The 26,016-nt window shown below is 45.0% G+C and overlaps 1 protein-coding gene across 1 annotated transcript; it reads left to right on the top strand.

Annotated features, from left to right (window-relative positions):
* Positions 1-199: 199 nt before the first annotated feature.
* rgl2 (ral guanine nucleotide dissociation stimulator-like 2) lies at positions 200-24,500 on the top strand. The gene is made up of 20 exons (XM_018739708.2): positions 200-925; positions 3,377-3,546; positions 11,528-11,575; positions 12,652-12,735; positions 13,244-13,422; positions 13,650-13,706; positions 14,073-14,266; positions 15,242-15,357; positions 15,536-15,751; positions 16,032-16,135; positions 16,496-16,580; positions 17,521-17,571; positions 17,701-17,787; positions 17,888-17,920; positions 18,112-18,233; positions 18,465-18,554; positions 19,766-19,859; positions 20,042-20,269; positions 21,100-21,214; positions 21,650-24,500. Coding segments are annotated over exons 1-20 (2,256 nt in total). The 5' UTR covers positions 200-924; the 3' UTR covers positions 21,832-24,500.
* The last annotated feature ends 1,516 nt before the right edge of the window (positions 24,501-26,016 follow it).

Raw genomic sequence — 26,016 nt, 5'->3', positions numbered from 1 at the left:
AGTACAGCACAGCACTGCTGCCCACATAGCGCTACAGCAGGAAGTGAAACCTGCTCAGTGTCACTATCTATCAGCTCCTTTAAAGCATTGTTTCATTATTTATTCATTTCCATGTTCATCTATATATATTAGATTTAAAACTGAAAGCTTAAATTCGAATCAATTGAAATGTATTTAGTTTAATCCAGTAAATGTTCAAAATTCTTCCAGGAAACATTTCGACGATATTGAAGAAGCAGGAAGCTGTTTCGTGTGCAATGAAACTGTCTCTTTTGCAATTTAATCATTAACCGACAAATAACAGCTCGCGAGAGGCCGAGCGGCCGAAGAACGCGCGCGGCAGACGGTCACAGTGGCGCTGCGGTCACTCGTCGCCACACAGCGCAGCGCGGCGCAGCGCAGCGCAACTTTCTCGCGCTGGACTTCCGCTGCACGTCAACTTGGTGTCTCTCTGTGAACCGGTCTGTCCAGTCGCTCGCGTACAGGATGTTTCGCGCTCACTGTGACGAGTGTGTTGCCAAACACGCGAAGAAGTGCACAACTCCCTAGGGAAGGAACTGCAGCTGTGCGGCGCGGGGCAGAGCGCGAAAGCGCCGCGCGCGCGACGCATACCAACGACGCCGCGTTCGGCACGAGGGGCCGCGGAGAAAGCGACCGAGACCGAGATGGACTGACACACAAAACGGATACACACACACACACGCACGCACGCTGAAAGAGGAGAGAGATACTACTGCGGTCATCATCCAGTCAGTGGTCGGAACGGACACGCGACGCGATGGACTCGACGCTGGCGGCGCGTGATGATCCGCAGGCGCTCGGCTGCTGCAGCGGGGAAGTTCGCCCGTAAAAGAAGCGGCGCTGCGGTTTCGGCCCTGAGTCGGACGCGACGCTCGTTCCCCGCGACGGCGCACAGATCTGCTCAGTGAGTCTCATTTATTTCGCACCGAGTCACCGCGCACGATCGAGCCTCGTGCGGCGGCGCGTGTGTCATCCGCGAGCGCGCGTCCCGTGTGCGCTCACAGTGAGTGACTAATAATAAATGCGGGTTTTACATGGAAAATAGAGCAATCATCACATCCACAGAACAGTGTGATGTGTGGTGCTTTTTTTAGTTTTACGTGAAGACACGTCTCGGATACAGTGAGTAAATGATGATGATGATCATGATGGTGATGCTATTCTCTCTAGTCTAGTATCGTGCTGTTTGCCTCTCCGCCACAAATAGACACTCGTTGTTACATTTTAGCACCACCCATCCACTGATGTGCTTCGCATAAAGGGAACATTATATTATGTGGGGTGTGACTGAACTGCAGCGCGTTCCCTCTCGTCTCGGTAAATGCCTGCTTCTTCTACACCAACTCGTGGTATTTTGTGTGAACTGGGCTGCTGAGCCCAGGGAGATCCTCCCTTTCACTACTTTTGTCTCTTTTCCCAACATAAACCTGACGATGAGTCAAAATGTAACAAATATAATAAAAGTGAGGTTTACCCGACTTGTCTCAGGCATTTCAAATAATTAAACCAAAATCAAAACCATAGCTGTATTTTTAAATATTTCCCCTTGCTTCCAGCACTTTAGTACCTTTGACTGCTTGGATTTGTGTTAGGAACAGCCTGCATGATGCTGCTTATGTGAACATAACTTGTTACTAGTTAGAGAGTTTAAAAAAAAGAGTCTGTTACTGAAATAAAGAAGTAATGAATGAGAGGCTGTACAATTTCTGCATACAGCGCTGAATTCAGTTCAGTGGTGTACCACGCTACGTACTGACAGAACTCCACTTATTGCTGCCCCAGAAATTCCTGACACTTGTATTATGCTGTGTAGGTTATGTCTATAATATGTAGGAAGTACCTCCAGAAACATGTCATCTTGAACAATACAGCTGCGCTTGCAATACATCCATGTTCTCCTCTCTGCCTCTTTGTGCCTTTGTCATTTCCTTCCTGAAGAAGTATTTCCTTGATTCCTGTATACTTAGCAACTGAAACTTTCCAGCGTGAGAAAAAAAAGGGAAGGAGTTGCTGGGATTCAAATTTGCTGCGCTGGTTTGGCTAAGTCGGATGTAAATTCTGTAAACAAATGGACTGCGGGAAAGAACGACTGCCGGTGATGCTGCTTTAAATTGCTGTCATTGCGTGATGGACTTTCTGCCCTCTAGCTCAGCAGTGGTACAACAAGCACATAAGTATTACTGGGGCAGGGTGGGGTTGGGGGGGATCAGCTGCCCCCCGGGTTCAAATTAGCCTATTGTGTCCCAACTATTTGTGTATAACTTTTTTCAGTATTTATTGCTGTTATTTCTTTAGTTCCTCCAACACCTGTCAAGTTGTTTTGCCACCGAACAATAGGCCTGCCAGCATAAGGACTGCATTGCTTTGTTTAACATCCACCTTCTTCAAACACAGAGTTCTTACCTTCCTTTTTTCTATTTGCTCCACTTTATTCTATTGACTGAACTTGATTTATGCATCAAGCCAAAGTTTGCGCTAAGTTTGAACAGCTTGAAATAAGTTTTCCTATTAATTTCGTGGTTTAATCTGTAATATTTGACTAGCAATATTTGTTTTGCACCCAGTGTTTTTCCTCTACAATTATTGATTTGATAAGTTGACCTGGATAAAGATATCAGCTAGACAGTAGCACACACACACACACACACACACACACACACACACACACACACACACACATTTGATAGAGTGGCCAAAATAGCGTAATGGGTCAGATGGAGTAAAATTTCAATAATTCTTACATCCGAGCTGCTGACATCCTCTGTCTTTAAACACCAAGCAGAAGATTATCACAGCACCATGAGCAATAATAATAACCATGTGCGTTCGATGAAGTATCTCAGGTAAACTTTACATGCGAGTGAACTTGTCTTGAGGTAAATGGAAGCTGTGATAGCCGTTGTTCGATGGAGAAACAGTGCATGTGAAATAGAGTAAGTGTGGTTGTAAAAGGGAGCACATTTTATAGTATTTAGGGATAACCATTATAATCGCTGTTGGATACATCATGGATAGCGGGTATTGAATGTCCAGCTAGCATGTGCACACACCGTTTCTGCTGTTGCGTCATTATCCTGTTGGTGTTTCCTGGGACCCTCCTGCAGCATGACATCTTTTGAGCAAGCGTGTTGTACTTCGTGAAACTGTCCCGCCACGCACTTTCCTAGTCCTCTCCGCATCGCGCCCGCAGTCATATAAACCGTGATTCGTTTCGGTAAATGCAGCATTTCTCCTTTCAGCAGGCATCCACAGGTGACACCTGAGCCTTAACGACTGTCTCTATGTTTCAAAAATATCTGTGTAATTTTATCAGTGGCTTTAAACTGCTGCTCTCCGCCCTTTTTCCGTATCGTAGTGGTTTACACCATGCTCCCCCGGAGTATGCGCACCGCTGATATGGACCTGCCAGGGGTCGGCTCCAAGGATGTGCCCCTCATTGGCTACCGGCCTCTGCAACCTGAGACTGACAGCTCCGGAGAGGAGCCCGGGAGAGCGACTGACAACAGGCACTTGGACACGCAACAGGTCGGACCGACTCTGTTTTCCTCCTTGTCGCTTTTGATGCCGTTTCCTTGGGGACAATCCGGTCACGGTGCTTTCCAGCGGTTTCTCGGAGGTCCGCCGCTCCTTTTCCTCATCGGCTCTTTTGTGTGGCGTTTAACTGTCTTGCCAGATCTCGCCGAAAGATAAATTACACAGGAAAATTTATGTGGAAATGGTAAATGTGTTAAAATATGAATCCGCTTTCATTTCTTACATATTTACGCTTCCGTTTTTCAAGAGCAGTCTGTTGTATAATGCATCCGTATTGCACTGAACTGTCAGCACTATTTGGCTAAAGCTTGAAAGTTTGCATTATAATAAGGGCTGTCTGTACAGAAGACACCCCCCCCCCCAAAAAAAAAAAAAAAAGAAAAAAATCACTTAGTGCAAACAATAGGTGCCTTTCAACAGTAGTCCCAACACAGGGGGGGGGACTTTCTCTTCATTGGTGTCATGTAACTGGCTAATTCAGTGACGAACTCTTCTTAGTCATGTTAGTATTCACTCGAAACATATAGTTCTTCATTTGCCTGCCTTATACGTTCACTGAAGGCACATGATCAGGGAGGACACGTGAAGCAACGTTTAAGGGACAACAAGAACCTTAAAAGTTTTATGTGCTGCTTAATCTGTAATGCACATGAAAGATGATCCAGCTTTAGAAAACACCGCACAGAAAAGTGCTGCTATCTGAGCGACTGCGGTGTAGGCCGCTAACTCATCTGCTGTTTTACCCCTTCGTGAGACGTACTTGCTCTTTTCAATTATTACTGACTTCGGTGAAAGCGGTGGAATTGGTAGTAAAGATGTAAACTACAAGTGCTGTTACGTCAGAATATGTTGCTTTGGGGTGAAGTTGGTGTCCGTTTCCTCTGGCTGTGGTAGGAAAATCAGGTTAGGGTAACTGTTTTCAAATAATCACGTGTGGTTACCCTGACAACGGGGCTCAAATCGATGCCTTTGGTAAACAGCAGATGTGGTTGGCTGGTTTTCGGAAGCCAAGGGACTTAAATCAAAAAGATCATCCTAAAAAAGATCAACTGAAGTACTGGGCCATCCATCGCAGTATTACTGTAAACAAAGTAATTAACTTTGCTGGCCCACGTATTTCCATTTAGTTACTCTAATTTGGCTCTGCTGAAGTTAGCATAAGAAAAATAAAGAAAAAAGTTTGTAAGTGAGGTATTATTATGGCCCAGTGGTTATGAGTCGCAGTGATTCCTAACACTTACATTACACTTTGATTGATGCATTTTAGTAAATGCTTTTGAACAGTTTCTGATGATTTTCTCCAAAGCGGCTTATAGCTGTATACCTGTTTACACAGCTAGATAGTTTTTAAGAGCAATTTTAGGATAAGTATTTTGCTCGAAAACACTGCAGTTGGAGGTGGGATTTGAACCTGCAACTTTTGGGTTAAAAGATATCAGCTCTAATTGCTAGCCTACCAACTGTGCCACTCTTATACCTGCACAATGATAGGTATGTGACCACAGTTCACAAACCATGGTTGTCCCAGGTTTTCAAGTTCTGTCTGTCACACAGAACATGGATAAAATAAACATAAACATGTATTTGTAATAATGTAGATGCTGCTGGATCTCTTCAGCAATCTTTGAAATCAAATTAATGGTCAGGTTGGAAATTCTTTTAGGTGACGTTATTTCTCCAAAACAAAACCAAGAAAAAGTTTTAAATTCTTGAATCCATTAGTATTTATTCTCATTATATTTGCAGCCTACATTTTATTTAGTCATAATCTAAGGCAGTATAAGCCATGTCTGTCAATATCTGGAGTTTATATAGTTTGGTTTTGCTTTTAGTTTTGTTTTCAATTTTGCAAACGGCAATAAAAAATTACAGTGATATTTGTTTTTATGGGTGACATAAAAGTAATGGATTGCGTTGTCACATGTTGCAGTTTCTTTTTTCGCTGCCATGTACCAAGCAGCTAAAAAGTTCATACCTAACATTTGCGCCTTAATCGAATTTCACTCCATCGTGTCCATTCTCTTCCGACGTGAGCGCTCCCCTGGTACTGTAATTAACACAAATTTTACTCTGCGAGCTAAGCATTTATTAATGGGCGTCTGCTGAGTTGCTCGGCACTTAGATCTCATTTAGTACTTTGATTCCAGAAACTCGATGGGCTATAAAAAGAAGTAGGCAAGGCGCAGACTGTTAGCCGTGTGGTAACTTCCCTCTCCTTCGCGTCACATGAGCGCTTCACGGCCGTGTGATACATTATGCAGCGATGACCTCCGTGTAATGCACGGCGTGTGAATGAGCGGCTCCGGGAATGCTCAGCGAGGTGTAGTTTTACCGCCGTTGTTCGGCGAGCGGCGGGCGAGCCACGGGGAGGCCCACGCGGAGCAATGCGGTCGGATGAGCTGACCGCGCGTTAGACCGTGCAACTGAGCTGCATCGCCGAACTCTTCGGTCCCGAATGGGACGCGAACCTCATCTCGCTCTGTAAGTGATAGCTGCCGCACAAGGTTCCAACTTTCCCTTCCTCTAGTAAAAGACAGTAAACGCTACGAAAGAAGGCCGCACTTCAGCTCCTTGCTTCTAACCAGCTATTGACAAGATTTGCATAAAACGCGTTTTTTTGTAACGCTTGCTTTGATAGCAGCCGTCACCGCGCTGCGTTTACCGCGTAAGCTCCTTTTGCGGGGCAGCGAACGCAGCGGATCCGTTCGGCTTTTTGCGGCGACGGCGTTTCCGATCCTGCCGAATTCGTCGGTTCTGCTGTAGGAGAGCGCCGCTAAAGAGTGCGCTCCCTTATTACAACGAAGGCCTCGGCTGAGTTAATCTGTAGCCACCAGCTGCCTTTTGTCTCGAATATTGCTGCAGGGATTTTCGGCAATGTTACGAGGCAGGCGGGGCGGGTTCTTACCGATGCAGGAATATTACAGCTGAATTGCACTTCGTGAAGAAAATGTCTTGATCCCGACAAGTTTTCTCTCTAATCGTCTCTTAGGCTGATAGGGATCTTTTAGTTTAGAATGTGTGGGCAGCGCGCTGTGTTTTTACTGGCTATTTCAGGTTAAATACCCTAACAAGACATTTTTGAGTTTTTGTGATTCTGCTTTTTCATACATGGTTTATTCCACCGTGGTGAGTTAAAGTTAAACACACATTTTCCTCAGAATTCCTGGTGGTCTGAAGCACGGTAGCATATGTCTTGTTTTGGCCAGGTATCATCCAGACACGATTGCTCTTTGTTATATTCCTCCAGAGCGTTTGGTCAGAAAAGTCACCTTTATCCCTGCTCTGTCTGTGCGGAGTTTGCATGTTCGCCCCATGTCTCTGAGGGTTTGGTCCGGGTGCTCCCGTTTCCCCTCACAGTCCAATGACATGCAGTTCAGGTGCATTTGCGATGCTCAATTACCCCTTAGTGTGTGAACAGGAGAGATTGTGTGTGTAGCTACCCTACAGTGGACTGGCATCCAGTTCAGAATGTAAACCCCCCCCCTCACCGTGTTCCCAATGCCTCCGGGATAGGGTCCAGTTCACCGTGACCCTGCTCAAGGCAAGTGCTTAATGAAATCGGATGGATAGTTATTTTTATGCTGAATGAATTAGGTTTCAGATTTCCTGCTCAGGTACCACAGAGGTGTTGGACATGATGCTGCAGTCTCCATAAGTGTTTGTAAAATGAGTGGTTACCTCCGTCCAGGACACGCGGCTGTTGCTCATTCAGGTAATTCTACTAACGTTCATCATCAGGAGAAAAAACTGGGAACATTTTTATAAGCCGCTCAAAGTATGTTAACAGCGAAACTGATCGCGCGGAGTCATTCGGATATTTCCGGCAAGGAATAACACGAGCGGCACTTGTCGGCAGAGAGAGGAAAGAGGGAACCCAATACGTCGTCTCTTAAAGGAAGATTGAAAGAGGAGCCGGTTAAAAGAAGGGGACGGGGAAGAAGTAAAGAGGTAAAGGGAGAAGACGTCTTTACACGAAGTGCGGAAGCTGCATTTGTCACCGTCCTGCGGTTGGGCCTATCGGTGAAATCGGGGAAACGTTATGTAACGAATTACCGTCAACGTCTTTAAATTGCCAGCCGCAAAGAAATCTGCCCGCAAGTCGCTTACGTTCTGCTGGAAGTACTCGGGGAGAGGGGATCGCACACAAGAGGGTCCTGATGTAGGTTTGCGTTGACCCCGTTGCCTGAAGTTGCGGGCAAAAGCCGTGGCGTCGCCGTGCGGGAGAGAGGAGAAGGAAAAGCAGCTGCCGCGGCACCGCGTCCTGTTTCCTCCGTTTGTGTGCGCTCATTATGCACTTCCTGCAGAGAGAGCGACGCGCAGATAGAAGGTCAGATATAGGAAGTGTCGCGGGGCACCGTAGCTCTGGTCTTCTCGCTGCGCTCGCACAAAGAGGTGGCCCGAGAGCAGGCGGGACGAAAGCGGTGCAGAACGAAGGGGAAGGCGAACGGTGACAAATACGATAAAATCAAGTTCGGTAAAACGAGGCGGCGCTTTGGCAAGGTGTTCAGGAGTACGAAAGCCGGAGTGCGCATGAGAGATAATTGGGCTCTTTTCGACAACAAGCATCTCGTTGTGAGCGCCGAGAATACCGAGATTAAGAGAGCAGCTGCAGCAGTGGCTCACCTCGTGTGTGTAACATGAACCTGGACTCCACTGTTACGTGTGTGTGTGTGTGTGACGCTCTGGAAGGGAGGTGGGGGGGGGTACAGGAGGTAGGACTGCAGGGTGGAATAACCAGACGAACCAGAAAGTGAAGTATTCTATGGGAATGCTTGTGTACCTTATAAACAAAAAATTGTGGGAAGGAGATCAGGAATCGTCCGTCCTGAGTTTTGTGCACCTGCTTGAGCGAGGAACATCGATGCATCAAGTGGAAAGTAACGAATGAGGTTCATTTGAGAATCACACGTCTGCAACTGTGTCTCTTTCTCCAATGAAATGCAAATTGTATTTTCTATGAGATGTTCGTCGCTTTGGAGGAAAGGATCTGCTAAGTGAATAAATGCAAATATAAGTAAAGGAAAGCTGAGTGGATCCCGCTTTATACGAGTTGACTGTGGCATCTTTGTATGGTGTGTTAAAGTGGCCAGTTATTAGTGTAATTCATGGGGAATCCAGCTGTAAAGACTTAAATCTGCAAATTAAGCATGAGATTTTCATAATCACTTGAAGCTCAGGGTACTGAATTTACTGGAAGTTCTTAATTAACTGCAGTTAAAGCAATAATAATCTTACTATCACAAAATTCAAGAGAAATATTTAGTTTCTTTGCTTGCTTGCTTGTTTATTTAGTTGCTCTCTTTTGCACCAAAATGCATAGTGGAAACTGTGACCCCGAGTTTGTCGCTACTGCAGTGTAGCGCTGCGCTCAGCAGGGGTTTGCAGAAGAATAAGGAAAAAAGTGGAGTATTCCTGTATCGGTTAGATCTGTACCCTGCGCTTTGCTCCGTTGGTCATACTGGCTTAACAGCCCAGGAGGGAGGGAGGAAGGGGCGGGAGAAAGAGAGGAGACAGAGGCAGAGAGAGAGAGAGAGGGAAAGAGAGAGAGAGAGAGAGAGGGAAAGAGAGGGGAGAGAGAGAGAAGAGAGGAGAGAGAAAAAAGAGGGAAGCGAGAGAAAGAGAGGAGAGAGAGAGACAGGGAGAGACAGAGAAGAGAGAGATAGAGAGGGGAGAGAGAGAGAGAGAAGAGAGGAGAGAGAAAAAAGAGGAAAGCGAGAGAAAGAGAGGAGAGAGAGAGAGACAGGGAGAGACAGAGAAGAGAGAGATAGAGAGGGAAAGAGAGGGGAGAGAGAGAGAGGAAAGGAGAGGGGAGAGGAGAGAGAGAGAGAGGAAAGGAGAGAAAGAGAGAGAGGAGAGAGAGAGAGAGAGAGAGGAAAGGAGAGGGGGGAGAGAAAGAGAGAGAGGAAGGAGAGAGAGAGAGAAAGAGAGAGAGAAAGAGAGAGAGAAAGAGAGAGAGGAAAGGAGAGAAAGAGAGAGAGGAGAGAGAGAGGAAAGGAGAGGGGGGAGAGAGAGAGAGAGAGAAAGAGAGAGAGGAAAGGAGAGAAAGAGAGAGAGGAAAGGAGAGAAAGAGAGAGAGGAGAGAGAGGAAAGGAGAGGGGGGAGAGAGAGAGAGAGAAAGAGAGAGAGGAAAGGAGAGAAAGAGAGAGAGGAGAGAGAGAGAGGAAAGGAGAGGGGGGAGAGAGAGAGAGAAAAAGGAGAGAAAGAGAGAGAGGAGAGAGAGAGAGAGAGGGGAAAGGAGAGGAGAGAGAGAGAGAGAGAGAGAGAGAGGAAAGGAGAGGGGAGAGAGAGAGCGAGTGGAGAGAGATCTCTGAAATGCAGCCTTGTTCCTCCAGTAGCTGGAGCCAGTGTGGGGCATGTGTGCAGGATGGGTGTGACCGGGTGACGCAAACACAAGATCAAGTTCACAGACTGTCTTCAGGTGTGTGTGTGTGTGTGTGTGTGTGTGTGCGTGTGTGTGTGTAAGAAAGACTGGGCCCGAAAACCAGCACAAAGACCCAGAGGCAGATGACATGAAGCAGAGGGACAATGTGTCTCAAAGCAAGCAGATGAGCGGCAAATGGGAAACACGGTATTTGCCCCGACACTTTGCCAAGGATCCGGCAGCTCCGCGACTGCCCGGACTTGCCGAGCGAAAGGTAGCTCTCGTTTTGCTATCGACTTTAGCGCGCGCCGGAGCCGCGAAAGGCCGGCGCGTTATCGGCAGTCCGAACAGCGACGTCGGCGACTGGCAACGGCGTGAAGAAGCGAAGCCGCCAAGTCTCTGAGTGTACGGCGGAAAGGGGGTGGGTCACCTGCTTACCCTCCGTTTTACCGGAGTTTCACCCCCGAGACTCACGGTGGGAATTCCTAAACATCCTGGGCCTAGAGAGAGTAAAGTATTCACACATAAAAGTGTTCAAAAATTGCAATAATTAAAATAACGTAGGTGCCGCAGTCGTTTCACGTGGAACGCTGCAGTACACTCCCTATAATTTAAATGCCGTGGACAGTAAATGGTGCAGAGATTGAAAATGAAATGCTTCTAAGAGGCCGGTGGGACCCGAAGGCGCGTTACTGGTGCCGCGGAAGCGCAAGCGGAGCCGAGGGTGCGGGAACCGGAGGCGTTAAGCGTTCTGGCCGCATCAGAAGTTAGCTCGTTGGGAACGCGATGGACCGTTTCGCAGCGATGCTCATAACAGCTACGGCGGTGACGATGACGAAGCCCTTGTGACGCGGCGCTTGTGCATCTTGGTAACGTGCAGCGAAATTATGGTACGCGAGGACGCCGAACGTCACGGATTTCGCAAAGATATTTTTTACGTTGATTTTTGCCGCGATCATATCGTACAGAAGATATCGTTTTGTCACTAGAAGACTGATAACGAAGATTTTTAGTTTGTTAATAACAACATTAAGCAGTATGGCAGTTTTTATGATGTATATAAAAGTCGTAATTATATCAACGTTACTTTTAAGATTTTCATTTAACGCTGCGTGGCTGAGACCGGTTTCAGCTCCGTAAGAAGGTTGAGTATAATACAGCATTAGAGAGATTTTATTGTCATACTGCTCGTCGCATAAAGCAAAATTCAGTCATAAGAATTAACTTAAAATGCGTAAATGATGATGGAAACAGTGCCGTTTTCGGATGACGTTTTTCCTGCTCTGATGAGGAGTTGTGCAGCAGTGGAAGTGTAACAGCCATTGTTACGGTGTGTGAGTGATGCGGTCTGGGCTTTCGGGAGCCCCCCCCCCCGACGGCAGGTTATGGGTTCCATCAGAGTAAGCACCTATCTCCTCTGCTCATCGGTATTGTATGAAGAAAGAGATCTTGGCAGGGCGATCGTAGTTGGAGAGCACAGTGTGGCTTTAAGAGATCCTGTCATGCCTGGGTAGCGTTTTTTCAATTTATGTTGTTCAGACAGTGTGCCCTGAAACCGTTTCAGATGCGGTTCGACAACATCGCAACTCTTTTTTTCTGTGTGTTTCCCAGGTGGATTCTTCATCCATGAAGACAACGTGGTACTGCCCGTTAGACCTGGTATGACCCACACGCTGCTTACAATACGCACACGTGTAAACGTGTCAAACTATCTAACCTTCAGCAGGTTCGAGCTGATGCTTTTAGTCTCCAAGGACTTAGGTTTGAATCCCACCTGCTGCTGTAGTACCCTTGAGCAGGGTACTTGCCCTGAATTGTTCCAGTAAAAACTACCCTGCTATTGGATAAATCATTCTATGTAGCTTAACATGGTAAGTCAGTGGTGGAAATGTAAAAAGCACGATACTGAATAGTCTCCTGGTTCACGTAAAAATATGGAGACTTACATGAATGTTGATGGGATTTGCACCTATGATGTAAAGGAGATTTTAGCACTGAAGTACCACACACACACACACTTTCTGAACCGCTTGTCCCATACGGGGTCGCGGGGGAACCGGAGCCTAACCCGGTAACACAGGGCGTAAGGCTGGAGGGGGAGGGGACACACCCAGGATGGGACGCCAGTCCGTCGCAAGGCACCCCAAGCGGGACTCGAACCCCAGACCCACTAGAGAGCAGGACCCAGTCCAACCCGCTGCACCACCGCGCCCCCCTCCCACTGAAGTACCACTGTATGCATAAATAGACATTGGTCAAAAAGTTTCTGGCAAAGTTTCTATTTAAACAGATAAAAGGGAAGTGGGTGTGGTGATGAGTTCAATCTGACATGTGCAAAAAATACACTATTTATAAATATTTAGCTTGCTTTGAAACTGTGGCACCCTGGGGGTGTGGTGGCGCAGCAGGTTGGACCGGGTCCTGCTCTCCGGTGGGTCTGGGGTTCGAGTCCCGCTTGGGGTGCCTTGTGATGGACTGGCGTCCTGTCTTGGGTGTGTCTCCTCCCCCTATGCCCTATGTTGCCGGGTTAGGCTCTGGCTCCCTGTGACCCTGTATGGGACAAGCGGTTCAGAAAATGTGTGTGTGTGTGTGTGTGTGTGTGTGTGAAACTGTGTATATTCCCTGATGAAGTCCTCTCTCCTATAGTGCTGATAATCTTTGTGTAATTGTGGCTGTTTGCTCTGTGTCAGCATTACAGTTTTTCTTTCTTTCTTTTCTTTCTCTGGCTCATCCAGTCCTCAGTGTCAGAGGAGGAAGAGGATGGGGTGATCTACACAGTAGTGGTTCGACCATCCTCCGGAACTCCCATCCGTTCAGGGGTGAGACTAAATCGGCGTACCACGGTTATTTCTTACCGGTACCTGTGCAGTTTGTACACACCTTAAAACCAGTTCTGTTAAACTGCGGTGACACTAATGACATCACATGCTGCGTTACGTTTACATTTACCCCGTTATTCATTTAGCGGACGCTTTTATCCAAAGCGACGTACATGTCGTAGAAAATACAACGTGCGCGTTACGTTGGCAGGAAGAGACGCCTAGATGCCAACGCGTGATTCTTAAATACAGTTAGTTTTGTTTCTTACCGCCATATGAATCGATGTGCATCGCATGAGTAGCTGCATAAAACTTTATCCAAGTATCCATAAATAATTCCTTGTAGTTTTTTTTAAAAATATATATAAACATTTATATATGTGTGTATATATGTGTGTGAGACCGCAACAGCTTAATCTGAAATTCAGCATCGTCCTCTATTAAAAAAAAAAAATAAATAAAGAGTGTTAAAAAGCCTTCCTGCAACCCTCTCCCTCTTTGCCCTCAGCGAACTCCGCCGCTCCATGGCTCACGCAGCCAGTGTGTCAAAGCGGGCACCGAGGAGAAGCTGGTCCTTCACCTGCTCCGCTCCTTCTCCGTCGGCGACGGCTCGTTCGTCTCCGTCTTCCTGGCCACCTATCGCTCCTTCACCACCGCCCGGAGGGTGCTGGACATCCTGACCGACAGGTTCGAGAGAGATAAGAGAAGCGAAGCCGGTCCGAAAGCATACAAACAAAGCCATTGTCCTCCGAGGACGAGGGCGGAAGCAGAAAGAGCGAGGAAGGAGGAAGAGTGCGGCAAAGAGATAGTATTGTGTTATCCCTCTTTCCCGCTTCGACCTCGCACTGTCTTGTTTAAAATAGACTTTGGAACTGCAACGCTGCATTCCCCATTGTCTCTCTCTCTTTCTGTAGACTGCAGAGCCCGCCGGGGGGAAATAAAGCCAGTCCGAACAGGACGGCCTTTAACAAGTGAGTCCCTGAGCAACGTCGAGCCCTTCGTTATTCGGCGTACAAAAGCAAAGGGCGAAGCGCGTCGCCCTCTCGGCGCGAATTTACACGTATCCCAACGCGCGCTTCGTAGGGACGAGCGGTCGAACCCCGGGCTTACGGCCGAAAAGTTACCGCTAACCTCCTCCGAGATTCGGAAGCCACGAAAACACGCTGCGTGTGTTAAAAATGATCTGTTAACGAACACTAACTGTGGTCGGTTTGTTTTACGGTATTAGTCAAGCGTGCGCTGTTAACAAATGGTTTGACATCTTGTGAATGCGCACCGCGGACGCATCCCGAACGTCATGCTGAGCGCGTACGTTCCCACCTTTCCAACTTTTCCAGGGCGGTGTGCGCGGTCTTCGCCACGTGGCTCGACGAGTACAAAGAGGACTTCTTGTCGCTTGGGGATCCCGACCCCATCCTTCGACTCGTCCCGCTCCTCCCCGCTGAACTCTCTGGTTCCGAGGTGAAGAAGAGATTGTTGAAAATCGCGGAAGAACTCAGCGAAAGAACACTGCTGTCCGACTCACCCACAGGTACGAGACCGGAGTTGTGTTGGCGCTGGCTTCATCGGCGTCACGTCCAGCTGCGCTGTGTCTTGACAGAAAAACAGATGCAAACTTAACATTTACATGTATTAATTTATGAGAAGATGAGGGTGTGATGGTGCAGTGGCGCAGTAGATTTGGTCTGTGCCTATTCTCTGGTGGGTCTGGGGTTCGAGTCCTGCTTGGGGTGCCTTGTGATGGACTGGTGTCCCATCCTGGGTGTGTCCCCTCCCCCTCCAGCCTCGTGTCCTGTGTTGCCGGGTTAGGCTCCGGTTCGCCGTGACCCTGCTTGGGACAAGTGGCTTCAGACATATACGCATACATACCTACGTATATCCAATTTAGCAGACACTTGTCTCCAAAGCGACATAACACCTCGCAGAAAAATATGAGCGCATTACGTCAACAGAAGGAGAGACCTGGATGCGAACGTGTGATTCTAAAGCAGTTAATTTGTTACTCTCCAGCATGTGAACCAATGTACATCACACAAGTCGCTGCGTAAAGGTTTATTCGGATAACTGACAATTCCTAATCGCAATTTTTTTTTTTTTTAAACATTTGCATCACCCGAGTGGCTGCACTTACGAAGAAACATGACATGTAACCTACAGCAATAGTAATATCAAATTGGATTCAGTAGCCAACCACAGATCAATATGCATTTATAAAGAAGAGGGCTGAAAAGCAGAAGGCACATGTGACTCTACAGGAGGAAACTGCTAAATGTTCACGGTCAACTGGCTGCCCACCCAGTCATACTGACCGCTCTCTAATAATTATTACTCTTGTTATGCACGTTGATGTTAAATTGTTTTGCATACATTGCTTATATGACTGAAGATATGCTCCTTTCCCAGGAATTTACTCATTTCCAGATTTTATTATAAATAAGACTCTGCAGTACTGTATGTGTAAATTACATTTATCACTAACATAATACTGAGTATTCTTGTGTCGCAGACAGCGTGACCTCCTTGATTTCTCCAACGGCTACTCAGACGTCCAAGTTTGATGCCACCAACATTTTGGGCTTCCCGGCAGAGCTGATCGCCGAACAGCTGACTATGATAGAGACAGTGAGTGAGAAAAATACACTAATGGAATATGATCACACTCTCAGTGACTGAGAGTTCTCACATGTGCTGACGCAACAGTTCACTTTGTTTAGGGATTGCATTTCGTCTTGGAACGAGAATGTCTCAGATCTTCCTGCAGCTTCTTCCAGCTTGTTCACAGCGTCCGTCGTCCATTCAGGAATTATTTGTACGTCTGGTACCCTACCACTGCTTGGGCTCTCTGTGGTCCCAGCGGGACAAGAAGGGTCGAGAGGGTGTGTGCTGGTCGGTCAGGGCCACAGTCAAGCAGTTCAACCGCCTGGCCAATGCCGTCACAGCCTCTTGCCTGTGGGATACGAGCCTGCAGAGCCAGCAAAGGGCCCGGCTGCTGGAGAAATGGATCCGTGTGGCTGAGGCGAGTGATCCTGTTGCTTGGAACGTTTTTGGATTGGAATCATACCTTAAACGTCTCTAGTCTGAGCTTCAGTCCTATGTCTTTCTTGTGCATACCGCTTTGGTTTTCCAAAACTGGAGAATACTCCCTCTCAGAGCGTGGATACAACCTCTCGTATTTTATCCGTGTTTACTTAATGTCTCAAAGACAGACGGTCACGCATCCCCAGTGTGTAGTTCCAGAGTAGCCCCTTTCACGTGCTCTCGCTGAATGTCTCACTGCAGTCCTCATTGCTTTGTAGGAGTGCCATAGGAGGAAGAACTTCTCTTCTCTCTACGCTATTGTGTCTGCCTTGCAAAGCAACCCTCTTCACCGACTGAGGAAGACTTGGGTGGAGACGGACAGGTCTGTGTGTTTTGCGCGAGATGTGTATCGAGAAGACGGAATTAGTTCAGTGTTCCGTCAGATTAGAGAATACAGTTCGTTGAATACCATTGTGCAGCAGATCAGAAGGACCAGTCAGAACTGTTCCCAAATACAAAGATACCGAAAATGAGAATATGCACAAAACAATGCATTTTTAAAATGGAATTTGTCAGCGCTCAATAAGTGCATGAGCTCTTTTGAAATATGCAAAAAAGCATTTTTTTTCCATTTACATTTATTCATTTCGCAGACACTTTTCTCCAAAGCAAAGCATCTTCTTTTATGTGAAATGTGGACTCTGATGATGAATTCCCTTCCTTTGTAATCCCACGTTGACAGGGAGGCGGTGAAGAGGTACGAAGAGCTCTCAGACATTTTTTCTGAGAAGGACAACTATTCCCAGTGCAGGGAATTGCTCAAAGAGGTGAGTTCAGTGACAATGACATTGTACCCAGGCCTTAAAAACTGAAGGCAGCCCAGAACATAAATTCTGTTGAATCAATAGGTTGTTATTGTTCTCTCCTCCCTAAAAGATACCAGCTTCTTAGTGGTTGGTTTTTTAAAATTTTTCTAGGAAAGATCATTGTCGCATAACATTATAACTGATGTCCAGCTACAGAGATTAAAATTTGCAGTATAAATATCTGCATTATGAATGGATTTAATAGATACAGTACACATTAAATATGTTGCGGGGTCTTTTAATTCAGAATAATTCAGAATTCTTAGTCGACCTGGCTTAGAAAAAGATGGTCGGATAGAAACGGGGGCATTGAGACCATTAACCAATTGTCTTAAATTTCCTGACCTTTAACTAGAGAACGTCCTTTACAGGGAAGATAGCTGACTGTGCAACACATTTCCTGAGGTTACAGGCCACAAGTATTCTATATTGAACTCTAGAGTACTAACTACATACTGTAGCATTCTATATTATAAATTAGAGATTTTGGACTGTAATGTTCTGAGTTATACTTTGGATTACAGCCTCTCCTTTCTCTGCTGTGTCTCTTTGTGTTATTAAAATCATTGTGAAAAGGGTGCCTTGACATCTAGGTGTTGAACTAATAAAACAACTTTGAGCAATATGAAGAAGAGTATGACGTTTAGTAATAAACCTGATGATAGTGAACAGAGCTGATCCACAGAACACATTTACATGGACAGAAAATACATTTTTTGTAATCGGCGATCGTAACGCACAAATGAAGTTGAATAAAAAATACTCAGAATACATGGAAAATTAATGACCAGTTATTTGAAAAGGTACTGGAATGTTAAATGCTCTGTGGAAAGGTTAAACTTTTCAGCTCAGTGGTTTAATGGGTGTGGTTGGTTGGGTAAAATGGTTTCTTGCCTTTCAGCAATCCCCTGTCAATGTGGATACCAAGGTGAACAACAGGAGGAGAACTGGGGTAAGAAAAATGATATTTCAAACCAATGCATGATATCAGTTCAGAAATATCTGCTTCCAAGGGGATTGCTGATAACTAGATTGAAATAAGTCGTAATTTTAACTGCTTTTTTTTTCCCGCCCTTCTAAGTCTGTAACCCGGGGCACTGTACCATACCTGGGTATCTTCCTCACGGACCTCACCATGCTCGACACTGCAGTCAAGGACAACCTGGAGGTTAGTGTACCTCTGAGTGCTTTTCTTGCACTCTGAGTTACCACAGCCACTGTTGATGGAGACTGTGCCTGCAATTAAAAAAAACTTCTCTCTCTTTCAGAATGGATATATCAACTTTGACAAACGAAGACGCGTATGTATTTCCTAAAAAAATACCACATAACAAGACTCGTATTGAGTTGCAGCAAAAGCCTCTTTCCTCTCAAATGCACTTTGTGTAACCGTGATGCCGTCCTCTGTACTCTGCCGTGTTTTGTTCTACTACAGTTTTACTTTGCGTAGCTGCTTAGTCTGTGCAATAATGCCGCTTCCTTTTCTTCTCAGGAATTTGAAGTATTATCCCAAATAAAACATCTACAGTCCACATGTAAAAACTGCTCGTTCTTCCGCGATGAGGAATTTCTGGAGTGGTACCATAGTGTCCCAACTCTAAATGAGGAAGAGAGGTATGCAAGATAGTTTGTACAGACAGTTATGTTGTGTATTCTATATTAATACCCTCACAAAGGGATAAAGGGTTAGACCACATCTTTATACTAGTTTAGACTACATTGTTTTTGCTTTCGCAAGAATAAAAGTGCAGAAACGTGGCACTTCTTTTTTAAAGTTAATGTCTCATTTAAGAGCATCATGAGCGTGACATTACTAGTGTCACGGAGCCAGTGTGGTCGTTTCAGTTACAGGCTGTCCAATCAGATCGAGGCAGCTACGGAACCGAACCCTGGTCGAGCCTTGAACCCCACAGTTGTCATCACACAATGCGGAGAGTAAGGTTTTTTTTTTTATTTATTCATTTTTTTCTTCATCTATACGTGGAAGTTCCCCAATTTTACAGTGCTCAGCTTTGCGTTGCCTCGAAAAAAAAAAAAAAAATGGCAAGTGGCCCAACAATATGTGATGTTGCTCGTAGTTCTGTCGCAAATGTTTCCTGTGGTTTCGAGACACTGTTGCCCTCATAGAAATTTGCATCTTTCCTCTGTCGATTTCCCTACAGTTACCCATAGCCTTCTTGTCTTCATTGTTTTCCTGTTTTGATCTTAACGGAAAAATAATCTGAAAAACATCTTCCGAACTACAAAGCGCAAGAATACATGATAGAGAATTACTTGAAAAGAATTAAAAAAAAAAAGAACAGGCGGATACTGACAGCACACAGATGGGTTTCCTGTACGAGCCTCGGTGTCTTTCTGTCTGGGTAACGCCAGCGTGCAATATGCTCAGCGAGGGACCAGGGCCGCGCGTGTGCGAGAGGGCGAGCCAAGCAGCATGTTTAACAAACAAAGCAGGCAGCCCTGGCGTGAGTGTGGCAAGATGGAGCGCCACAGATAGCACACGCGCTCGTAGCGCACGCGCAGCTGAACACACATAGATAAAGCGCGCGAGCAGACATATGTGTGCTTCTCGCGCTCGGATCGCGGAGGCATTGAGTAAAACTGTACAGTACGGATATGCAGGTGCGGTGCTCATGTCGTGCTCTTTAGAAGGGGCTTTCCCTAGTTATGTAAGATGTGCCTTGCTTGTGTGTGTGTGTGTGTGTGTGTGTGTGTGTGGGATCGTCAATTTAGATCAGCCAACCACCTCCGTTACACTGGGTCATTTAAGGTTTCTACAGTAAATGTCAAAAGGGTTCAAACTGAATCAAAACCTGAACATATTCTGTTCTCCCAGGGTTTGATTTTAGGGCTTTATATAGATAATCTAGTCACTGGTCAGCAACTTTGGTCACTAATATTCTTGAATATCACTGACTAACACTCAGTTATGACGGTATTTAAAAAAAAAAAAAGATTTTCAGTTGTACGTTTTGTTGATGCGGAACTTTTCACCGCCGCTTTGTTTTGCTTACAAATAAAGTGTAATGTTGATAGGAATGTGTTCTGGTGTAAGCCACGGTAAGTCAAAGAAGAACTTGTGTAAGTCTAAGAATAAAAAAGCTCTAAGCTGTTGCCTGAATCTCTTAATTCCCTGTTCTTTTCAGTATTTTGTCTTCAGTGGCTAGTTCAGCTCTTGAGAACGAAAGCGTCTTTGATTTCCCCTCACCTATGAACCACCTACTGTCTAAACTTGCAAAAGTAGGTACATTTCAGTGCTTTTTTTATTGCTATTCTAAATACAGTGGTCCGTTAACAAATATTTCATATTGATGAAAGTATAAAGCTCTTCCTTGGTTACTGCAGACATCTGCCTAATTAATTTTTGTAAAAACTGTTATTATTGAAGATACTAACAATTGTAATTACTGCTAATATTTCAGCACATGAAATCACCTTCGGTCTCCTGTCTGGATGTTGACACCTCGCCCCCGCCTGCCGACCCCAGTCCTGCCTCGCTAACCCCGGCCAGCGACACCGTCAAATCGCACCGACGCTCCGTCTCCTGCGGTAACACTCCCACCAGTAAAAGCCAGGAAGCCGGGCCAGATATGCGGATCATCAGGATACGGATGGATTTACAAGATGGAAATTTGTATCGCAGTATACTGGTACTGACTCAAATTAACAGAAATCATTGACAAATAAAGAGTACAAAGTATTAACAAAAAAGCGTGTTGAACACATTACAGATTATGGTCAGAGTAATTAAATTCTGAAATGTGAGCCACGCCTGTACTTTTAGTGTAGCCTTATCCGACTCAAACAGGCTCTGAGGTGTTTGGATCAGTGGAAACGTCAAAAACCTGGAGGTGAAACAAACTGCCCACTCAATAGAAGTGCATCATAAAGTATGAAATGGTTTATTGATAAGTCATACCACTGCGTAGCTAAAACAAAAGGGAACGAAAAGGTTGTTCGTTATTGCAAGTTTCTATATGTCTGCCGCTAGCATTACTACAGGCTAGATTCATGGCTTTTTCTTCGCTTTGTTCATATCCCAGAGCAAAAGTTCCCTCCTAGGAAACTAGTTTTTCAAAGCTGCATTTTATACTTTAAGCCCGTCTCATTGCAGTTATGTATCTGCTCACTTCGTGCTGCATCTTTGTCGAGAAGACAAAGCAGTATTGCTTTAAATTTCCGAAATTATTCTGAATTAGCCGATAATTTCTCGCTGCAGATGTTGAGCTACCTTGTCCTTGATAATTTCTCCAGCAAGCAGCCCACACAGTATGTAGCACACGGACTAACTCATGTGACGCAGAACGTTGGATAATTGAGACCAAGTTGCAATGATGGTATTGAGAGAACGACAGAGCCAGCGTGTGCTGAGAAATGAATGTAGCCTATTGTTAAAATAACAGCAAAACAGAATGTCCATGTGTGATTTAAATAAAATCCAAACTTTTAACTCCCACACAATTGCTGTTTGTGTTCGCAGGTGACGAGCAATGACAAGACCCCGTCTGTGATCAGCCACGCGCTAGAGAAGCACAATCAGGACCCAAAGGAGGCGCCCAGATGCGAGCTCATCCAGCTGCTGCCCGGCGGAAAAGGTACGGCTACGGCAGTCTTTCTCGTTTTGGAACGCAGAGCCGAAAATGGGTCTCTTACAGGTAAAAGGTGGTGCAGAATCACGGAGAAGTCTGCTCAAGATGTACACCAAATATCCAAATGATATCAAAGAAAGTGATATCGAGCGCTTTCGTGCCATTCCCTGCTATATAATTCTGTAAAATTGTACTTCTGTGATTTCTTCAGATGAAAGAGCTCATTAACAGGAGAAATAAGAAAAATAGCGTAGATAAAGCATGGCACAGTCGGTCCGCTTCAAATGCCTAAATTTATAATAGGGAATAAATCGTTTTCCTGATAACAGTATTTCAGGTTAATATACACTGTAATTTGTGCGCTAGCGAAGGGAACTTTTCAACTCCAGCAGCTGTTCACAGACTATGACACATAATGAAATAGGTCTTTCTTCCCGTCAGAACTGAAAATACCCGCTGCGGGAAACGTCTTCTACGCTATGAGCTCATCCAGCGTCGACTTCCTGTTGAGAAGGCAGGGGACGAGCACACCCGCCGGCCCGCACGCGGTCGGCACGGAGACCAGCGCCACCTTCCCGAGAATCAAAGCGAAGGGGCGGAGTCTCGTCAAGACTCTGTTTTGACTTGCCTTCCTCACCTAGGGCGTTCAGGCCATCTGGAATCGCAGCTAGTAGACTCACTCCAGGAATGTAACCAGCAAGTAGTGAACGTGGCTACTTACGGTGCGAGTGGGTGGTTTTGCCGTGGATTAGTTTAAAAAAAAAAAACGTCTCCGGTCCTCCCGTCAAGTATGATTCTTGTGGCCGGGAAGCTGTTTCAAATCAAAGGCTTCACGAATGGCCCAATATGACACTATCGAGGACGCTGGTTTCCCGTTATATGTTCAGCACATTAAGTGACCTTAATGACTTACGTGAGACTATAACCCCAGCGGTGGGAAACAATTCTCATGTACAGCCGTGGCCTCAGTTTACATACTATGCAAGTGTAAACCCAGAAAGGAATGAGTGAAACACCACAAAAACACCACGCCCTATATGAAGCTGTACCTTACTAAAGGAATTCTCTGTCTACCTCATAGGGGAACTTTCATAATCGCTCCAAGTTTATTTTTAGTCATAAATTTTAGGCTCATTCACCAGACCCTTGGATCAGGTTTCATGTTCCACATCTCAGGCAGATATTAGCGTTTCACACTTGAAAAAAAGACCTTCAGAGGTAAATGTAGATGTCGCGATGTTTCGTAGGCAACTGTTTTTTTTGGTATCGGCTTTGCGATTAAAAAATCTGCTATGAGTGTATTAAATTGGGTGCCTGCTGGCCGGTTTTCCAGCAGCAGCAGCAGCAGCAGCAGCAGCAGCATCGCTTTTGGGTGGAAAGTGTTCATTAGTGGCTGTTGCACAGTTTCACTGGTATGATGAGGTGACAGAGAATGACAGCAAGAGAACTGACATTCACAGCTCTGCAAGCCTGGCACAGGCTGACAATGAGTGAAGTTCTTGTTAAAAGAAAAAAGAAGAAAAAAAAAAAAAAAGCATATTCCAAGAAATAAAATGTACACTTTATTTTTGGTACTTTGCAATACACTATTATTTTTACAGAAATTTTCACGTCTATCTGAGTATTTATCTGAATATAATGAATGTTTATTAGGATTTGTTGATGCTAAAATTTGTTTACATTCCCATCAAAGTTTCCAAACAGATTTTTAGGCATCTTGGAGATACTGTCCGCTGTAACATATGAGGTTATCTGCAAGGGGTATGTTTGTCAAGAAACCTTTGGTATTTATAGTTTTAGGGACGAAATGGAATAACGTGCATTGGAACCAAAAGGACCAAGAGTACTCACTAATGAGAAGGTCAATATTGTCCATTGTATTTGCGCAGTGTCATAATGCTTTTTGTGGGACATTAAAATGTGGGCTAAGCTAACAAAACGGATACAAGATGCAAAATTTCAATTACGCAACATTTTTCCAGTGCTTTCAGGTGATCTTTGTTTTGTCATCTCTCATTCATTAACTCCAAGTAAAATTCACACAGCACCATGCTTCATATTAAAATGTATAGGGTCTGTATAACAAAAAGGTTATTTTAACTGCCTGTATTTACTGACATACTGCACTGTATTTAGTTAATGTGGTCTATGAAAATGTATTCGCCGGTAGTGTAGGGGTTAGAGCTCATGCCTTTGGGCCCAGAGATTGCAAATTTGAATCTCTCTCCAGCTGTAGTACCCTTGAGCAAGGTGTTTACCCTAAATTGCTTCAGTAAAAGAAGAAAAAATAGCGGCCTGTATAAATGGGTAAATAGTTTTAAGTTTCTCTGAAGAAAAGTGCCAAACTAATGCAAATGTAGTAAGAATTACAGTATATGCTCACGTTAGAATCAGTGCTCTATGTCCCAAACGTGAATAAATATGGACAGTTACAACACTTCTGATGACCCTTTACACCATCCATGACTCTACAGTTCACCCAGAACAGCTGTGCTACTCCTTTTATATTTATCAAACCTCAAGAAATACTTTTTCTAATAGGCCGATGCTTGACTGAAACACTGTGAAAGAGGAGCTCCTCTTCTTGATCGAACAGAAAAACACTACTGCTCAAATTGGAGTTTAAGGGTCAGCTGTTCGCACCGAGCTCTCGAGAACATTGCGGTGGAGAGTAGAGCTGCAACGTGAGCCGGCTCTTGCTAATGAAGTAACTCGATGAGTGCGACCGAGGTAAAATCGGCATGTGTCGAACGTGGCTGTCGGACCACCTGTTGTGAGCTCCGATCCCACCCGGTGCCGCGCTGATGAAGTCCGTACGCTTAGGCAGCCGCGGTGTGCGGATTTGAGGCCCGGCCCTGGTGTTACAGTTCGGCTCATTTTCCGAGCGGGAGGTGTAATATGCTACGGTAAACTGTACCCGTGGCAAATACGCACCGATAAACATAATGTACAGTGTGGTAGATGATACGGATTGCTAGAATTCTTGGTCTAACTGTACTTCACATCTGAGAAACCCAGAGCGTTCGGCACTTGGACAGTTAGCCAACATCCCTCTGATGGTTGTGTAGAAACCAGAGCGGGGACACCCTCCGGTGGCAACATGGTCTGAGATTATTGAGTTTTACTTCTTTTGCTGTTTTTCTTTATTAGGAATCTCCTAAAACTTGTTTGCCTTTGCTTAATGCCATGAAAATATGCTCAAGATTGCGCATATTGCCTGGCAAACCCTAGCCATGCCGTTTATGGATTCCGCTGGCTGTGTTTGTACCATGTCTTTGTAGACACTTCTGCACTACCTGTTAGATATGTTGAGTAATAAATAACCTTTTTCATATTTCTGCATTGCATTTTGACTTTGTGTGTGTATTTAAAAATACATTACAGTGTCAGGTTATATGTGCTTAATATGTTGGCCTGATTTGTTTCACTACAAAATCCTGATGTGCTTCATCACAGTGAATTATCTAAGGAGATATGTACTTGGATGCATGAAATAGTCAAGTGAGAGTTTAAAAGATTTCAAGTACTAAGAGGAAGAAGACCTGTATTACATAAATTACTGATGAGCTACCCTGTGATGGATTGCAGTCCCCTCCATAGTGTATCCTTTTTAGCCTTGTACCTCATGCTTCTGGGACAGACTCCAGACCACTGCAACCCTGACTTGGATAAGCGGATAAGGAAAGTGAGTGAGTGAACGACTACTGTCGAACTAGAGATTTTTTCAGTCTCTGTACATTTCACTGTGTGGGTTTCCTCCAGGTGCTCCTGTTTCCTCCCACAGTCTAAAGTCATGCAGCTCAGGTGAATTAGTGACTCTGAATTGCCCTTAGTGTGTGTATGTGTGAGTGACTGTGTGTGTGGCTACCCTGCAATGGACCGGCGTCCCACCCAGGGTGTACCCCCCCCTCGGCCTTGCACCCAATGTTTTCCGAATCACCTGGGTCATGCTCAGAACATTAACATTGTTATTGAAATTGGACTGATGGATAATTTTCAGTATACATCATCAGTTACAATATTATGATCATTGCAAGCAGTTAAAAATAAGAAAACTATATATGTGTTTTCCACTTAGTGTTTTGTACATCATATATTTTCTGTATTCTAATCCTACAGGGTAGTTAACATCCTGAATAATAATGTTGCATTGATTTTTTTTGTATTTTTCTCACCACAGCTGTGCAATGATAAAGTGTGCTTATTATTTTGCCAAAGCTGACATCACCTTGGGGGGGGGGGGGCTGAGTTAACAGACTCAGAACAAACTTGTTTACATACAGTATAATCAGTAGGGTGTATATTTAATTCTAAAGAGATGTCGAGAAAGAATTCTTATAGCATATACAGTACAACACACTACACAAACATTGCTTTGCAAGTGACAGTTCTTATCTCACAAAATCAACCAGGCAACAAGGGTTGTTTGGAGTCCAAAAAAAAACATTATTGCAAGTGTAGCCATTATGAAACCATGCAGTTAATAAAAACCGGATAAAATACGCATAAAGGTCACTGAATGACATGGAATGAAAATACAGTGACTAAGTCATTCTATTTTCTGGACATAGTCTTACTTGAAACTGGTTAAACGAACTAGTGTGACAAAATTCCATCCACTGTATGGATGGGTTGCCATTTGAAACAAAATTCAGCGTTTCAAACACGTCTGCTCATATCTTATAAATAACCAGCATTTTTGTAGGCCAAAGAAAGCCTTCATTTGGAGGAAGTACTTCACAATATGTATGTAAGCCACATAATGTCACCTTACCGGGGGGGGCGGGTCAGCCTTTCTGGAATTTTCT

This window comes from Scleropages formosus, chromosome 18, assembly GCF_900964775.1.
Source record: "Scleropages formosus chromosome 18, fSclFor1.1, whole genome shotgun sequence".
Lineage (NCBI taxonomy): Eukaryota > Metazoa > Chordata > Actinopteri > Osteoglossiformes > Osteoglossidae > Scleropages > Scleropages formosus.
Note: the sequence above shows the minus strand (reverse complement) of the source record. Positions and strands in the feature narration are given on the sequence as shown.

What these genes read in the sequence shown, in the direction of transcription:
- rgl2 (XM_018739708.2), top strand. An exon ending in GGCACTTGGACACGCAACAG is followed by an intron (nt 3,547 to 11,527) that starts GTCGGACCGACT and finishes TGTGTTTCCCAG; the next exon opens with GTGGATTCTTCATCCATGAA. An exon ending in GCTGTCCGACTCACCCACAG is followed by an intron (nt 14,267 to 15,241) that starts GTACGAGACCGG and finishes CTTGTGTCGCAG; the next exon opens with ACAGCGTGACCTCCTTGATT.